Consider the following 19,493-nt stretch of genomic DNA (forward strand, 5'->3'; position numbering starts at 1 on the left):
CTTTCTCCCGTCTTTCCGGAAATTTTCGGATCCCGGCTCGAAAAAAGGAGACCTTTTTGACGCTATCCATGAAGCAATCCATTTTTCAAACTCTTCGAAGGATTGAAAATGTTGATCTGCCAGGCCGTGTGCCATCGAACGGAATAGGTGGAAGTCAGAAGGGGCGACATCTGGGGAATATGGCGGGTGGGGCAAGACTTCCCATTTCAGCGTTTCCAGGTACTTTTTGACCACTTTTGCGACGTGAGGCCGAGCATTGTCGTGTTGGAGGATGACTTTGCCATGTCGCTCTTGATACTGTGGCCGCTTTTCTTTTAGCGCGCGACTATGGCGCATCAGTTCCTTTCGGTAGCGATCTCCTGTGATGGTTTCACCCGGTTTTAAGAGCTCGTAGTAAATTGTTATTCATCTTTGAAGGATTTTTCTCTTCCACCATCATGTTTGTCTTCGACATCGAAATCACCATTTTTAAAACGTTGAAACCACTCCCGACACGTTCTTTTCCTCAGAGCAGCATCACTGTAAGTTTCTGAAAGCATTCGATGCGCTACAGTTGCATTTTTTTCGAATTGTAACAGAAAATTAAAACTTCCCGCAAATGGCGAGAATTGGGCACATAAACAGACATTTTCGAGCGTGAATAATACGAAAACAAGAACAACTGTCACTGAAACGGCGATGACAATTCGTTAGGCACTGTACACACTCACTTTAAAGGCATTATCATCTATGTATTTTAACAGCCTCAGCCAGTACAATTCTGGAAATGAATTCTGAACTTAAGTTCCTAAGCTAAAAACAGGAAGTAAATCCTAAAACTAAATTAAATTTTAGGTTAGAAATTAGTTCCAAACTTCTTGTTCGTAGTTCAGATTTAAAATTCAAATCTTGAATTTTGTTAAAGAATTCTTAAGTTGTATTCCTGAACCAGAGCTCTGGATGCTAAAATAATTGTTGAGCTATTTATGGTTATCTAACTCTCACACTGATGGCATGGAAAAGGAATTGTGTTGTTGCGTTCAGTACATCTCGAGATATTCACAATTAAGTTAATTTTGTATAGGTATCCCATAGTAAAGTAAAACGTATTCACGTTAAGATCCAGAAATTGTTTATATCTAATCGTTAAATTGCGTGAGACAGCTGAATCCGTTAAGATATCAGAAGGCAGTGTGTTTACAGTTATGCATGAACATTTGAGAATGAGAAAACTCTTTTCGAAGTAGGTACCGCGTTTACTCACAGTCGAAACATCAACGTGTTGATGGAACAGAGCAGAGCTTGGCCAGTCGATATGTGACAATGGATGAAACATGGATCTATCACTTCACTTTGTAATTAAAACAATCATTATCCGAGTGTACTGAATTCGGTGAACCACGTCCGAAGCGTCCAAAAGCACAGTCAGCTGGGATGATAATAGATTCAGTATTCTGTGATGCACAAGCTATAGTCTTTATCGATTTTCGTGAGAAAGGAAAAACAATCGATAGCAAATACTACATAGCGTTGTTAGATCGTTTGAATGCAAAAAATCAGAAGAAAAAACTACTGAGTCCGTTTTTGGACAGACTTCTAAACTGATACACTGATGATTAGTGCAAATAGCATTCGAAATACTAGTATCTGTCTGCCACTATTACGTTAGTATTATAACAAAATAGTCAAAATTCTTCATAGTGGAATTTGAGGGAACCTAAAACTTTTTTCGAAACCCTTTTTAATCCACCTAGTGGTGTGATAATGCCTTTCCCTTTCTTCAAAACAGTCTCATGATTTTTTTTTATCATTTTATAAAATAATTTCAGACACTAATTTTGGCTCATTTTTGACACCAACTAATTCAGATTGATTCGAGTAGTTCACAAAAGCATGCTTCAGTGTTTCTTGTCACATACTCGGCATCGTTTTTCCAATCAAGCTTTAGGCATTTGCGTTTTTAGAATTTCCATAGATGTTGAAAAATCACCAATTTTTTCAAAAAATCGACTTTCTGGGACTTTGATTTGTTCAAAAAAAATATTTTCTGTCTATTTTTTCAAAAACAATTTATTTTAGATGACACTAAATCTCGACGTTTCATGCAAATTCAAGACGTTTGACATCAAAAAAAAAATTTAATTTCGGAAATCTCATGTACTCCCCTATGGTAATTTTTCAAGATCAAAAATTTTCAAACCTTAACCGCCGGGTAGCACCTCTTACCAATGTCCGATTTAGCTCAAATTTTGCATGGAGACTTTTTTCGAGGTGCTTAAACTTTTGAACAGTAGCGATTAACGTAATTAGAGGTGATCCCATAATATTGACACCCTTATAGGTATACATTAGACGTCACTTATACCATTATATCTCCGGAACCAAAGCTATTTTATCTTCGAACTTGATCAATGACCCGACAGTAGCTTTCAAACGAGTATAAGTTTGTTAAAATCGGTTCAGCCATCTCTGATAAAATTGAGCGTGTAGAAAAATCTTCGAAAAGTGCACACACACACACATGTCGAGATTTGGTGTAATCAAAAAAATTTTTTTTTGAAAAAATAGATAAAAATATAGAGAAAGGCAAAATGGTTTAGTTTCATTCCACTAACCGCTCAAACCCCAAACATTTGAACCACTGTTTCACCAAGACAGTGTACCGATTAACAGTGATCGATAACAACGATGGTTACATTGAATGAATCTGGCCCCCAGTGACTACTAGTTAATCGGTGATCTAGAAAGAATGCCCGCCGGTAAGAAATGATGATAAAATGCTAAGCCTTGGTATTAAATTCCTGTAGTGGAATTTGACCTTCTGTTTCAACAGACTTCGCAGCCGATTCAGAGTGTACAGAACCAGTGCATGGCTCTGGAAATGATGATAAAGCAATTGCTGAATGTGAAGCCTATTTTAAGGAAAAGGACAAATTCTTCTACAAGCACGGCATCGAGATGTTAGAGAAGCGTTGAAATGATAGTATTACTTTTGAAGCAGATTACATTGATGAATAAAATAAATTTTTGTCAAATAAAATTTGAATCGAAAAACGACCAGAAAACATGGAAAAGTAATTTGCTTACACAACAATGCTCCTGCACACAAAGCAAATCTGGATCAGAATACAATCAAAGCGCCTGGCTGGGAGCTGCTACCCCACCCGCCGTATTCACCAGACTTGACCCCTCACGACTATCATATGTTTTCATCGATGGACCACGCATTAGCTGATTAGCATTTCGATTCCTACGAAGAAGTCGAAGTTCAAAACACGAACATTTCTATTGGCGTGGTATCCATAAATTGACAGGTGGTCAAAATGTGTAGAAAGGTCAACACTTTGAACAACTTTTTTTTGTTCTCTCATTCAAAATAAGTGTTGGTGAGCGTTTCAAATCGCTGAGCGCTTAATTATGAAAATCAAGCGTTTGAAATCGGATTATTGGTACAATATAAACAAATATGTTCACTGCAGTTCGTACTCGCATCTCATCCGACACAGTCACAAATCGTTTACGGTCGAGACATCAGAAACAAAGACAATACAGTGTAGTGAACAATAGAGTGCACGAAATGCCAAATACAATTTAACAAAGCCAGAAACTTGGCCTACAAGGCCAAATTCAGTTTGTATTGATTTCAAGCGCTGCAAAGTTAGACCAGCAGCAACCGAAATTGAAATCTTACTTAAGGAACGAATGCATCTAAACGTTAATGATGTAAGTGAGATTCAATTCTACAAGGCGTCTAACTGTGTGTACATTATGTTCAAACGTGAAAGAGAGGCAATTGCATTTGCTTCGGTTAACAACGGGGTGCACAGTGTTGATCATGATAATGTTAAATATAAAATCTCTGTGTACTTGGTGGACAATGCCATAGAAGTACGCGTGCATGACCTTCCCCCGCAGACCAGCGATGGGTATGTTCGGGAAAGTATGTCGCAGTACGGTGAAGTTCTTTCCATCGAAAGGAAAGTATGGAGGAATTTTTTCCCGGGTATCCGGAATGGCGTGCGAGTGGTACGTATGCAACTACGTAAAGCAATTCCATCTTACATCATTTGTGATCAAGACGGGATACATCCGTGTAAAACGTTGATTACGTATGAAAATCAATTGGTTATATGTCAGTTTTGTGAACAACCTGCACACTACGGCAAACCTTGCAGTGAAACTGCAAACACAAACAAAAACAAGGACAACCGCTCAAGAACGGAAACTAGTGAATGCGGTGCTCCTGTTTCAAAAACACCTTCACCATCTAACCAACTATCAATTGCAACCAATGTACAACAAGGTAACTAAGGAGTGTATCGAAAAGTAGTTAGCAACATTGATTATTGAATAAAAAAGCGAAAAAAAAAACATATTTTGACATCAGTTTTCGATATATTGTAGAAAAATTACATTTTTATGCATTTCACTGATTATATTGAAGAAAATCCTAGTTTCTGTGAGACGCTCGCACTTTGGACTTGACATTCTTCATTAAATTCTTCATAGTTACTTTTGTGACTTTCCTGGTGGCAGCTGTCCAGTTTTTTTTAATTCCTGCATGTTTTGGGACACTGTGCCTTCCTTCCGAAAGTGCCACTTGACAATTGCCCAATACCTTTCAATTGGCCGACGATCCGGGCAGTTCGGTGGGTTGATGTTCTTTTTCCACGAATCGTACATTATTTTTTGACAACCACTGTAGAACGGAGTTGGTGTAGTGGGCTGAAGCCAAATCCGGCCAGAAGAGAGGAGGAGCCTTATGCTTTCTGTACAGTGGCAGCATTCTCTTCTTCAAACATTCTTCCTCGTACCCCTTGGCGTTAATTGTGCCCTTCGTGAAGAAAATCGACGACCGCAAACCACAGGTACAAATTGCTTGCCAGACCAACACCTTCTGCCCAAACTTTTCCATCGCCACCGTGGTGTCAGCGCCGTCCAGGTCCTGGTACACCGATTTCGTATAATATTGCGGTCCGGGCAGCGCTCGAGAGTCTTCCTTGGCGTAGGTTTCGTCGTCGATCAGGATGCATCCGTCTTTATTCTGTAGAATCCGGTTATACAGTTTTCGCGCTCTTGTTTTGGCCTGAACTTACTGTACCATGGATTTTTTCGGCACCTTCTGTTTCTTGCACGTTTTCAGGGAGTTTCGAACTTTGATCCGTTGAATCATCCCGATGCTGGTGTTGAACTGTTTGGCCAAATCTCGCGTCGACGCTGATGGTTTTTTCCTGATGTACTCAACCACTTTTAAGTCCCGGTCGGGCAGGCTGGGACCCGTTTTCCTGCCGGACCGGGGCAAATCCTTAATGGAAAGGGTCTTACCGAACTTCTCGATAATATTTTTGACACTGGTGTGGTGCACTTTCACCCGTTTTGCAATTTCGTTGTACGTGACACCACTTTCTGAGCACCAAGTGTGCAGAATTTTCTTTCGCGTTTCCGGATCAATTCGACTCATCATTGAAACGATAAACCGTACCGAAATCAATCAATTGCGCAGCTGTTATTGACATGTAAACAAACATGTCACCGCAAAACACGCTGCAAAAAATTAACCAATTTAAGAGTAATAACTGTTGGAATGTTGCTAACTACTTATCGATACACTCCTTAGCAACGAGATCAAGACTGCGAATAACAAGGAAAACGAAAAGAAGACGGGAATCAACAATACCACCGATGCGTCAATGGATGACGAGACGAGACACGAACAAAGTGCCCCTCAATCCTCGCAGGAGGGAAATGGAAGCTTCTCTCCCCCTAGAAAAAGGGTGACAACGAGATCGAATACAAAATTTTTTTGTTTAAAAAATCGGCTCAATCGGCCACGTAAAGCAATGTCTTTTAAATAAAAAAAATGTTCACTGTGAATTTTAGATCGTTTTTTTTAATATACACAAGTTATATTATTATGAGCGATCGAATTTATTGAGATATTTTTACGAAGTATAGTAATACGCAAACGCGGAATAATTTCCTAAAGTGACTGGAACCGTAAAAGAGAATGCATGAATTTTTATAAAGAACATTTTTTTGGAACCTATTTCAATCCAGTTCGTTCCTATCCAGTGGCGTCTCGTCCTCATGTGCACCTCGTGCACTGCACAACCGGTCAAATTCAAGGAATTACCCCAAACCCCATCCAAATTCAACTATTTTTTTGGAATCTTTATTTGTTCGATGGAAGAAGGTTGGATCGCATCGAAATTGCGTGTATTTACACGCATCTCATATACATCAGACATAAAATTTCAAGTATCTGTTGTCGCTGTATTAGTGTCTCTTCCGTGCACATGAGTTACTGCACAGATTCAAGAAGAGAAAGAATTACTCAGCTCAGCTCTGAGAACACAAGCGAATTTCCATTCCTCAATCTTTAGTTTTCACTTACAACGAACTGTTACATCTGCTATCATACCACATAAGCAGTGCACAACTAGTCAATTTTGTCACGAGACGCCACTGCTCCTATCATCTCTTTAGTTAAGTTTTTCTACTTCGAAATTAGGGTCTGTTTGGCTTTAGGTCCATTGGGAAATTGATAATTCTAAAGAGAAAAATATTTAACAAGGATGCTGTTTTATAATTCGAACGCCGCATGAATTACAATAAATTCAGGCGATTCTTTAGAACAAGTGTAACCAGTTACGTTACAGTTATCTCCTATCTGGATATACGGGGATACAAAATGTTATTTAAAATAGAATAACATAAGCGTTGGATTAGAGGAACATATTTTTGAAATTTTGAGCTTTGGAGAAGACCTTTACAGCTTTGAACTACACCGATTTGGATGGGGAGAGTAGAACTGAAAGTGTACTATTTTTAAATGTTTTGTTGATTTTTCGAAAGGATTTTTCTATATATTGGTAATAATAAAATAAAATGCTGTTACCACACACTACTTTATCGTTTCATAAAATATTGATTTGGGTGGAGGGATGATGCCCGAGTTCTTATGTAAGCACTGCTATGGATTGTGATACTACTAAAATATGCGTACTTCAACCATCAATCATCACATACATTCGAATCTGTTCTACATTTTTCCACCGTTTATCACTCAGGACTCGAGAAGCGTTCATTTCCCTAGCTCACACGGATTGAAACTCGGTCCATCGGTATTCATGTAAAGGAAGCAGCCTTCATTCAACTGTAGTGAATATGAACAACAATTGTACCACTTGATGTGACATATTTAACACATCACACACAGAAATACACGCCATACTACTCACAGTGCAAGATTACCGGGAAAGATATTCTTCTATATTTCTTTCGTTGTCTTGTTACAAACCCCCGGCCCCGGGGGAGGCGCAATCTACATTCATAAAGTTTTACCAGATACATGAATGGAAGTTACTAGTACCAAAATGGTGCTTTTGTTGCTACCGGGTCAGTAGTGACTAGTGCGGAGGTGGAATGTTTCATTTGTACATTGAAGGTAGCATGATGGTAGATTCACTACATTACCTACACACACCCGCCGCACACCACCACCGTCCAGTCCTTGCAGCATTTATTCTATGCTGTTCCTATTCGCAAACTGGCAGGCAAACTTTCTGCATAGCTCCCCCGAGTGTGAAAAGTGTTATGCAATCGCTGGTACCATTGTTTTACAGACAATCCAGAGAATGTTCGAATTGCCAGTGCCAGTGCCTTTGCCACTTGCGAAGCTGGGAATTTCTACAGGCAGTGGCGTCATTGTTTTAATTATTTTATTATAGCGAAAATGTAAGTGAATGTGGAAACATAAATCTGTACTCGAATGTATGCGGTCTGTTTCTCAAATGGTATTGTTGTATGGTTTAAATGCTACAGAGAACTATTGTTAGTTATCGGCTGAAAGCTAGTTGGCAGCTTAGCTCTCAGATGCGTAATATCGATTTGTTTTATTTCTTGTTTCGATATAACTTTGCATGAAACGCGTAAATACGAAGCTTAAGGCGTTTCCGGTTTGTTGTTTCAAAATAACATTGCGCATTTAAGAGTTAAAGATTCATACCCTGGTAACCAATTGATAGGGACTAATGTCACATTATCGTCACAAATCGTTAATTGGCATTATATTCACTCTTAAGACTGCCTAAATGCCAACTTTGGAAAAACAAACGACTAGTTATTGATTATGCTTATTTATGGCTAGTGTGCATTTAACGGTTATTTTGTGTCAAGTAGTTAAATTAAACTAAAGCTGCGGCCCATTTCAAAGTTTGAAGGATGGAAAGTTATTTGGGTTTATTTTGCACTGGAAATAATTTTAACTAGAGAATTGATATTAGAATTTTTTTGCAAGATTTTTTTCAGTGACGGAAAATAACCATCGATCTGTCAAAAGAACCATGTTTTCGAGCAGGGTCATTTTTGACAACATCAAAACAACCGCTCGAGCGTCAGATTTCAACCAAAAGTTAAAATTTACTGCGAAATGGTTCACAGTCTTAGAATTCGTAATACTGATCGATTTACTGCCGATAAGCTTTCATATTGCTGATTTAGGGCAAAAGAGTCTACTTTACTGCCAATATTAGTGCTAATTGATTATTAAATGGGCCCTGTTTTAATCCGCCCAGTGATGTAATGATGCCTTTTTCATATCACTCATATTCTTATACATAATACTGTAGTATTTGCGTCATGCGGCACGACCCCTTTAATTAGCATAAAACTTTGCATGTGTGTTCGGTATAGCAAAAAGAGTATTTGCCACATTTTTTTAAACAATTACAACTCGAAATCTATAGCTTCTATGGAAATTACTTCTAACAAGTTGCGGGTAATATAAAAAAATACACTGAAAAAACAAATCTTCAAATCTATATATATATATATATATATATATATATATATATATATATATATATATATATATATATATATATATATATATATATATATATATATATATATATATATATATATATATATATATATATATATATATATATATATATATATATATATATATATATATATATATATATATATATATATATACAATATATATATATATATATATATATATATATATATATATATATATATATATATATATATATATATATATATATATATATATATATATATATATATATATATATATATATATATATATATATATATATATAAATGGATGTAAGTTTGTATGTTTGTAACGCCATAACTTCGGAACTACTAAACGGATTACCACCAAACTTGGCACAGGTACTACTCGCATTTCAGAGATGGTTTAGGAAGCATTTTTCTAGGGGAGGGAGCGTATCAAGTGTAATTAACAGGAGGGGGTCATGAAAAAATCCATATAACTTGACGAGAATCGATACGTTTTGAAGACCATAGAAACATTTTGCATACATTAGAAATGACTTTACGGGGGGTGGATGTAGCAAGTGGCTTTAAAAATGGGGGTGTAATGTTTGAAACGGCACAATTCCGAAACTATTGAACGGATTGCCACCAAACTTTGCACAGTTACTTTTTGCTCTTCTGAGAAGATCATTAGGGTATTTTGATGGGGGAGGGACCGTAGTAAGTGTCCTTAACAGGGGGGGTTATGAAAAAAATTGTCTAATTTGACGAGAATCGATACTTTTTGTAGACCATAGAAACAGTTTGCATATATTTGATATGATTATATGGGTGGTGGATGTAGCAAATGCCTTTAAAAAGGGGGGTGTAATGTTTGTAATGTAATAACTCCGGAACTAATTAACGGATTGCTATCAAACTTGGTACAGATACTTATTGCTCTTAAGAGATGGTCATAAGGGTATTTTTGTGGGAGAGGGAGCGTAGCAAGTGTCCTCAACAGGGGAGGGGGGGGGGGGGGGGGGCAGGCGGTCATGAAAAAATGTGTCTAATTTGACGAGAATCGATACTTTTTGAAAACCATAGAAACATTTTGCATTCCGTAGGTATATGGGCGTTGGATGTACCTTTAAAAAGGGGGGTGTAATGTTTTAACGGCATAACTAACTACTGAACGTATTGCAATCAAACTTGGCATAGGTACTTTTTGCTCTTCAAAGATGATCATTAGGACATTCTCAGGGGAGAGAGTGTGTAGCAAGCGTTCTTAATTTGACGAGGCCATGTCGCAATTTATCTTGTTTAAAGAGAATTGATACTTTTTAAAACCATAGAGTTCCATAATAACTCAGTAAATTATCGCCAAACTTGACACAGGTACTTTTTACTATTCAGAGATGGTCACGACAAGCTTAGATATTCATGACAAAGGTTTATTGTAACATTTTCTTATTCGTCGTCAAACAAGATAGGGGGGGCGGATTCAGACTAGGAGAAGGGGATCTTGAAAATCAATTTTCATCTTGAATTTTTTATAAATAAGAGAGTAGCAAGAATGTCAAGATTGTGCTAGATAGTATTTCTATCGTTAATTTGAATTAAGTAGTACTGCTATTGTTAATTTTAATGAATTAATCGAGACTTTTTGAAGAGCACAGATACTTCTAACTACTAAGAGGTGGTCATAAGAGGTGGTCATAAGAGGTGAAAGCAATACTAAGAGGTGAAGGCACAAATCTCCAAATATCAAGGGGAACGCGCCATTTGAGCCAATTTGTTCTGATTCCTGAAGAGGTGGTCATAAGGGTTATTATGGAGGAGAGCTGTAGTAAGTTCACTAATAAAAGGGGAGTTCAATATAAAGTTTATTCTACGAGACACGATGCATCTTGACAAATACAGATACTACTTTTAAATCAATGTAGATTAAAAGGTTATTTTAAGGGAGAGAGAGTGCAGCAAGTGCCCCAAAGGTGGGAAGTGTAAGGTAAAATTTATTGAATAGCAACATAAAACTGCTCAGAGTATTACACTAAGTAGGACAACTTTGGCCCGGGTTGGTGGTTCAATGCATAGGGCGCTGGTCTTACAAGCCAGTTGTCGTATGTTCGAGCCCCGACCTGGAAGGATTTTTAGTGTCAGTAGGATCCATAGTACTAGCCATGCAATGATTCTGTACACTATGAATCGGCTGCGAAGTCTGTTGAAACAGAAAGGCCAAATTCCACAAAAGGAATGTAATGCCAGGAATTTGCTTAGGACAACTTCGGGAATTTTGTTCGGCCTTTTCTTCCCAAAACATTTCCGAGCAAAGCCGGGTCATTCAGCTAGTTTTTTATAAAAACAAAAATAAAGTACATTTTTTGCAATTCTCAGTTATTCCACCGCACAATGTTTCTTATTTTATACCACAAAAATCGTCATGTTACAAGAAAACTAACGACTGTTTAAAAAAGCTGGAAAGATGATCGATTAGAAAAATTTCCCGAAGACAAACTTTTTCACGATTTTCGAAAAACGATGTTTTAGTAGAGGTGAATGTGTTTGAGCAGTGAAATATTATTCTTCAAGCTACACTCAATGACAAAATCTTTACAGTGCTACTTTCTAAATGCAGTCATTTTCGAGATATATGGGAACCAAAATTGAAAAGAAATCGATATTTTATAAGAATACGCCTTTTTTATAAATTAGTCAGGGTTCTCCATCCGAAAATATTTGTTATTTTTTGGAATCCTTATGACATTTTGAATAAATTCTTCTTTGACATAAAGACGACGCGAGCAATTGTTTTCAAGATATTTTGAAAAAAAAATCGAAGAAAAATCACTGTTTTTTAAAAATCACAGGTTCAACAAGGAAGCAACCGCCGTATTGAAAAAATACCAGCTTTTAGGTAACCGGTACAAGTATCAAAAATTAGGTTACCGCAGTTTTCTGGTTTCCCACTGGTATAAAAGATTTTATACGGTATAAAAGATTACTTACACTCAAATATAAAAGGGCATTTTTGAAATACAAAGTGTCAGTGTGAACACTACCATAAGAAAAAAAACTATTGTATTCAGTGAGTGTGATTTAATGATGGGAAAATATCATCTAGCAACTAGCTCCCAGCGACAACGAGATGCCAGATTATATGACAGCTTCACCAGCAACAACAGGAAATAATTTAGAAGTAATACCGCTGGCTACATCGAGATATGATTTAGAAGAAATACCGTCAGCGGCTGCACTCGTCTCAGCTTCCTCCCAGCACAGGGATCTTGCGGATGATTTGAGGAATCAAAATATTGAGGCATTTATTTAATAAAGGTTTTTCTGGAATTAATGTATCTCCTATATCAGTTAGCGAGCTTCAGGAAATAACTATTCGAGCATCCACCACAAAATGAATCTGAAGAAGTTTAGACTGTGAAAGCTAAGGCTGTAGCATTCGACGAAATCATTAAAAAAATAAAGGCGAAATTTACTAATGTACTAATAGAAAATTCAAATAATTTTCGCATTCTGTACATTCCGAAATAATTCTAAGTTTGTGAGATATAAATTTTTAATATTTTGTCTATTATAATTGATGTCGTTTAGGATAGCGAAAAATTTAAGAAATATGATTTTGTTCTTAATTGCTTCTAAAACAAAAATCAAGAAATGTTTAAATTTTAAATTGTAGTTGTTTTTTTTTGCCATGGGTTAGTGTATATAATTCTTATATTTTTACGTTCTATTCCTTATTGTATAAAACCATTGAAATTGTTTAAAGTTTTTGTATTATCACAAAACTTATTTTATTAGAAGAATTAAAATTCTACGTCTCTATGAAATAGATTAAATCAACACGGATGGCAATTTTAAAATTTTGAAATTTCCAATCTTCTACCGATTTTGTTTTTTTGATTCTACGGAAAACCTAAAACAAAATCAGAATTTTAGTAGTTATCAATTGCGTTTGGGTTGTGCATCTTTTGTGCAATACAAAAATATAATTATTTTTAGAGTTTAGGTATATCTACCAGAATTTTTAAGATTGCCAGTGAAATTCAAGTTTCAGTTTTTTTTTGTAAATTTTGTTCATAACATATATTTCCAACTAAAATAATAAAAAAACATATGTCATATAATTTAAAGATTTTGTTTGGCAAAACTTTCCCAATAATAGAAATTCTCTAAATTTGTACCAAATTTCTTGAGATTCTTTGAACGGATATATAATTTTGTTCATGAATGCATTGTTTCTGGTAATGATTCCAATATTTTGGAGTAGAAAAATGTACATGGCATCGCTTTAATTTTTGAGTTATATACAAACATGTGAAAAAAAAATGAAAAGTTCATATTCACGGAAAGACCGAAATCAGCATTTTGGCGAAAAAATTAGTTGATTTTCTGATTTTAGTTAGTTCTTTTTTGAGACAACTAAAAAAATCTTACTTTTGCTAATTTATTTTTTTTAATTCTCATTCCCTTAGTAATAATAAAATATTTGTTGAAATGGCTATTTTTTTAGTTGAATTCACCAATTGAACGTGCTGTCATTTCTTAGTTAAGGCACACTTCATTTCCATTTAACAAATTTTTTAGTTGAATTAGAGAAATAAATCGTTATTCACAACCAACATAAATGGTTGGATTGGCTTCTGCGATTGACAGCGATTGACAGCATAACGTTAACACCGTAATGACTACTAGCCACTAGATGGCACACTACTACCGAACAAAATTTCTGTCGCGGTTGCCTTTTCTATATTGGCAGGTATAAATACGATGTTGTATTGGAGAAAAAGACATAAACGAAACATAAACTTTGTTTTGAAAATTTTTCTTCAGAACCGCTGTTTTCGAAATCGACTCTCTCACTGAAAACTGTGAGCACTCGGAAAACAAAAACCGAATACAGGTAGTACACCGGACGGCGTAGCCCGAAATCGCTTCCAATGCGCACAAATTCTGAATAAATATACTTTCCACTAAGAGTTTATGTTATTTTTACATATCAGTTTAGACATTTATATATGGATTAATCGTAACATATGCGAGAAACAGCAAAACAATTTGCAAGCAGTTTCAACAAGACTCTCCTTTCTAGCTCTTTAATGGATTGTTTTGCTTTGACGCTTCTGATGAGTTTTTGGCTAATAAACTTGTTAATAAAACCAATTTCATTTTTGTTTTCTTTGTGCTGTCCTCCAGCAATGATGGTGATAGATAAATAGAAACAAATTTTCTGATTTTAATAACAACGTTTGTAGTCAATGAGAATTTCGTGTTGGATTGAAATATTGCGGGTTTGTGTCCAAGATATTCGCCAACTAAACACATTCTTTAAAAATAAGGAGTGTATCGATCAGTAGTTAGCAACATTCAAACAGTTATTACTCTGAAATGGCCTAATTTTTTGCCGCGTGTTTTGCGATGACATGTTTGTTTACATGTCAATAACAGCTGCGCAATTGATTGGTTTCGGTATGGTTTATCGTTTCAATGATGAGTCGAATTGATCCGGAAACGCGAAAGGAAATTCTGCACACTTGGTGCTCAGAAAGTGGTGCCAAGTACAACGAAATTGCAAAACGGGTGGAAGTGCACAACACCAGTGTCAAAAATACTATCGAGAAGTTCGGTAAGACCCTTTCCATGAAGGATTTGCCCCGATCCGGTAGAAAAACGGGTCCCAGCCAGCCCGGCCAGGACTTAAAAGTGGTTGAGTACATCAGGAAAAACCCATCGGCGTCGACGCGGGATTTGGCCAAGCAGTTCAACACCAGCATCGGGATGATTCAACGGATCAAAGTTCGGAACTCCCTGAAAACTTACAAGAAACAGAAGGTGCCGAAAAAGTCCCTGGTACAGCAAGTTCAGGCCAAAACAAGAGCGCGAAAACTGTATAACCGGATTCTACAGAATAAAGACGAATGCATCCTGATCGACGACGAAACCTACGCCAAGGAAGACTCTCGAGCGCTACCCACCCGCAATATTATACGAAATCGGTGTACCAGGACCTGGACGACGCTGACACCACAGTGGCGATGGAAAAGTTTGGGCAGAAGGTGTTGGTCTGGTAAGCAATTTGTACCTGTGGTTTGCGGTTGTCGATTTTCTTCACGAAGGGCACAATTAACGCCAAGGTGTACGAGGAAGAACGTTTGAAGAAGAGAATGCTGCCACTGTACAGAAAGCATAAGGCTCCTCCTCTCTTCTGGCCGGATTTTGCTTCAGCCCACTACGCCAACTCCGTTCTACAGTGGTTGTCAAAAAATAATGTACAATTCGTGGAAAAGGACATCAACCCATTTTGGGCAACTGTCAAGCGGCACTTTCGGAAGGAAGGTACACTGTCCCAAAACACAACTGTAACTGTGCAGAATTTAATGAAGAATGTCAAGTCAAAAATGCGAGCGTTCCACAGAAACTGAGATTTTCTTCAATATAATCAGTGAAATGCATAAAAATGTAATATTTCTACAATATATCGAAAACTGATGTCAAAACATGTTTTTTTTTCGCTTTTTTATTCAATAATCAATGTTGCTAACTACTTTTCGATACACTCCTTAAGAGTTTTTTTTTCAGAAAAGTAAATTCTCAATTTTAACTAATTTCATAGTTATTTTGGAAATTTTGTTGTTAAAATCAACAAATTCAAAAACAGTAAAACGAATTAGGTGCAGAGTTAATTGCGGTCGTTCCGTGTATATTTATAAATTCATCGATTTTTTAAAGGTTTTCTTTTGATAGTGCAAGAATGGTAGTTGAATTTCGAGATATTTACGATCATTGTAGAAAGTCTCACCTTTTCTGAGGACATCTTTTCTACAGTTTTCATTATAACGTTGGGTAGACAACCCTATTTTTCGTTTGTTTCAGTGCATTTTATTCCTGAAAATTTTGTAAATCGATTGAATAACAACAAAGTTATGACTCGGTAAAGTTGAAATTTTCAGTATTTTAACTTTGGCTGAAAAGTTCGTATCGTTTAATAGAAACACACATTTTTTTGCCAAAATTCGTTTTTATTATTCAACATAATTGCCATCAGAGGCGATACCTTCCAACTTTTCGATACCATTTTTGTAGTACGATTTGTCCTTTGCCTCAAAATAGGCCTCAGTTTCAGCGATTACCTCTTCATTGCTTCTAAATTTTTTACCAGCGAGCATTCTCTTGAGGTCTGAGAACAGGAAAAAGTCACTGGGGGCCAAATCTGGAGAATACGGTGGATGAGGGAGCAATTCGAAGCCCAATTCGTTCAATTTCAGCATGGTTTTCATCGACTTGTGACACGGTGCATTGTCTTGATGAAACAAAACTTTTTTCTTCTTCAAATGAGGCCGTTTTTTTTTAAATTTCGTCCTTCAAACGCTCTAATAACGCTATATAATAGTCACTGTTGATAGTTATTCCCTTTTCAAGGTAGTCGATGAAAATTATACCATGCGAGTCCCAAAATACAGACGCCATAACCTTACCGGCCGATTGTTGAGTCTTTCAACACTTTGGGTTCGGTTCATCGCGTGCAGTCCACTCAGCTGACTGTCGATTGGACTCCGGAGTGAAGTGATGGAGCCATGTTTCGTCCATTGTTATATATCGACGAAAAAAATCGGTTTTATTTCGATATAACAGCTCCAAACACTGCTCAGAATCATCAATTCGTTGTTGTTTTTGATCGATTGTGACTTCTCGCGGCACCCATTTTGCACAAAGCTTTCTCATATCCAAATATTCGTGAATAATATGTCCAACACGTTCTTTTGATATCTTTAGGGTGTTAGCTATCTCGATCAACTTCACTTTACGGTCATTGAAAATCATTTTGTGGATTTTTTTCACGTTTTCATCTGTAACAGCCTCTTTTAGACGTCTACTGCGTTCATCGTCTTCGGTGCTCATATGACCAGTACGAAATTTTGCAAACCACTTACGAATTGTTGCTTCGCCCGGTGCAGAGTCATCATAAAGCCATTTTTTGGTATCGGCGGCACTTTTTTTCATCAAAAAGTAGTGTTTCATCAACACACGAAATTCCTGTTTTTTCCATTTTTTTCACAATAACAAAAGTAGCTTCACTCAAAATGCAATATCTCACAAACTAATAATCAGACAGCTGTCAAATTTATACACGTATCTTTTGAAGGTTGGTACTAACTGAAAATGGTATGGATTAAATTCTAGTGGCGCCCTCTCATAGAAACGATACGAACTTTTCAGTCGATCTGTTATATGCGACGTTGATGCCAAAGGAAAGAAACTGGAACGAGAAAAAACTAATTTTCATGGGTTTCTCTTTACCAATCGTCTGCTACAAAGTTTTTGTATCAATCTACGAACTTCACAAAATTCGATGGTGTAAAATTTATTGAGATTCGTTGAAAAACAGCTGAGCTACGACAGCTCGAAGTTACCGTTCCAACTTTTTTTCAGGATTGGTATTTGGAGTGTTAAAAAACTCGAAACCAGTGAAAATACTTTATCTGAAATACCGATCACACATTTCTTGCGATTCGAAAGGGGGTTCTGCCAGAATTTTGCCATTGGCAAATTTGTAATTTTGCCATAGCAAATAAACTGTAGCAACAAAAAGGATTACTAATAGGGAGGTCAAAATCGAGGATGAATAAAATCAAAACCATCGGTCATGTTGATGGAAAAATAGGTAATCCAAACAAAGAAAAAAAACTGGCAATCAGCATGGAATCTGGGGCCACTTTTCCGTACGGTTTAATTTTCTTTTTTTGAAATGTATAACAACGTTGAAAGGTGCCCACTTTTTCGGTATATAATCGCTCCTTGCAACTTCAACTTGAGACTTGCGGAAAACATACACACACATGTACACACACCGCAGTGCAAAAATTACCAAATTATTACTGTTAATTGTTGCCTCGCTTTCATTGAATCACTCTGTACTATTACAACAGAGAGAAACAAAATAGCTGTGAAATAAACACTAATTAGATTAGATTATCTCGTGTTTCTCGTCGTTCCCGCTGCCGCGCACTGCGAGCTGTTGAGCTGTTGAGCATGTGTTCTGCGACCGAAGCGAACGGTGTGAAGCAGGTCAACAACACACCACACAGTCTCGAAGTCGAAGTTCTGCTCGTAATCCAATAATAATCAACACGACGGCGACGACGAGAGTGTGGCAAACGATTTTATTGTTGTATTTGCTGCTGTTGAAACTCTAACAACAAGCCATTGTCCATTGCTTTTCGCTTACCTTGTCCATTACTGCTACTGACACTGTTGCCCTGTGTCAGAATTATTTGGCTCTCCAGTTCGTGCAGTTCCGATTTCAGTTCCGCCAGTTTGTTGTTGCTCTTCTTGACTATCGAGGCTACGTCGGACAGCGAACGCCGATCGGTGGCCACCTCGCGAAGTTTCTCGGCGCCTTCCTTGATTTTCAGTTCTTTCCTAATTTCGCGCCTGATGGCCTCTTTGATTTCCTCCAGCCGGTTCGGCAGCAGGCTCTCCGGCAGGTTGTCCGCCAGTCCATACTTGTGGCTGAGCTCGTACAGCACCGGGTGTTTGATGTAATCGCCCTGTAGCGAAGAAAGAGAGAGAGAAAAAAACGGTAATGTAAGATCAATGCTTTATTTGGTTGTGTGAAAGGGGATGGGGGGGGCCTGACACCAATTACTTGAACTTGAACTTCTGTTAAGATCGAAACTTTCCAAAACGGTGTGCGGTGCGGTACCAATTTTTTTTCGCGATTGATGAGTGGAACGCGCACCGTAAGTAGCCATTTTCTAGTCGAATATGTGAGTGATGAGCGAAATGCGAAAGTCGGTCACCTGCGACAGACGTTTTGCGATCGAAACGAAGAAAGTACTTGGGTAGAAAGCATTTCTTTTTTTTTTCGGGACGAACCCATATGCAAATTATATGGCACTGTGGGGTCGCGGTCTTCTACCGGCAGACAAATGACTTCCCTTTCGCAAAGCACACCGGTTAGCACCGGTGGCACACGAAGCAGGCTGATGAAACTCACGAAAGAGAAAACGATAATTGCTGCTGAAGGTATTACCTCAAGAAGAGGAACGAACATCCGTCACCCACGTTTACCGATTAAAAACAAAAAACAAAAAAAAATCCTGCATATTTCTAGGTCATTGTCCGCGCTGTTGCTTCAATTTAGCTACAACGCTCGCCCAAGCCCCCAATTGAATTACAAATCAGATGTAAATAAATCTCACACCACTGCAAACTGATGTAATCTGTCTGAAGGCGCGCGCGGTGAGAAGGACCGGCCCAACCCGATGGAAACCAGGTTGGTGGGTAAGCAGGAACATGGTGTAACCGTTACTTACATCGAGAATGCATACACATACTTTCCCGAACAACACTTCACTGACTGTTTGCTGCCGGGACCGCCTGCCGAAGCAAACACGTTGAATTTCAATGAGTCTGATGATCTGTCGGTTCTCGTCCGTCGCGGTCCTCGTCGTCGTTGGTTTGCATTTTTGATGTATTGAAACTCTACAGCAGCAGCAGCAGCAACATTGGGCTCTCTGGAGGATGCTCTCGATGTCCATGGGAAAAACACAATTTGCATAAAATTACCATACTGCTTCAGCATCTGCACGCTTTTATTTTATTTTCGCTTCTCGACATCGGTTGGAAGTTCGTCAAAAGAGGGTGTCGACAAGTGGTTCGCCAGTTCTCCAGAGACGGTTGGATGAACTGGCTTCAACAGTTAAAAA

The 19,493-nt window shown here is 37.6% G+C and overlaps 1 protein-coding gene across 13 annotated transcripts in view; it reads right to left on the reverse strand.

Moving 5' to 3' along the window:
- Positions 1-19,493, reverse strand: part of LOC131435671 (serine/threonine-protein kinase N) — a 258,158-nt gene that overhangs the window by 125,718 nt on the left and 112,947 nt on the right. For 11 of the 13 annotated variants that reach the window (XM_058603806.1, XM_058603805.1, XM_058603804.1 and 8 more), the window contains one exon: positions 18,011-18,332. In XM_058603806.1, the coding sequence (XP_058459789.1) occupies positions 18,011-18,332 (322 nt within the window). Of the gene's footprint in view, positions 1-18,010; positions 18,333-19,100; positions 19,393-19,493 lie in introns of those variants that run through there. The other 2 variants (XM_058603797.1, XM_058603808.1) reach the window with 2 other exon arrangements.

This window comes from Malaya genurostris, chromosome 3 (assembly GCF_030247185.1).
Source record: "Malaya genurostris strain Urasoe2022 chromosome 3, Malgen_1.1, whole genome shotgun sequence".
In the NCBI taxonomy this organism is placed as follows: Eukaryota; Metazoa; Arthropoda; class Insecta; order Diptera; family Culicidae; genus Malaya; species Malaya genurostris.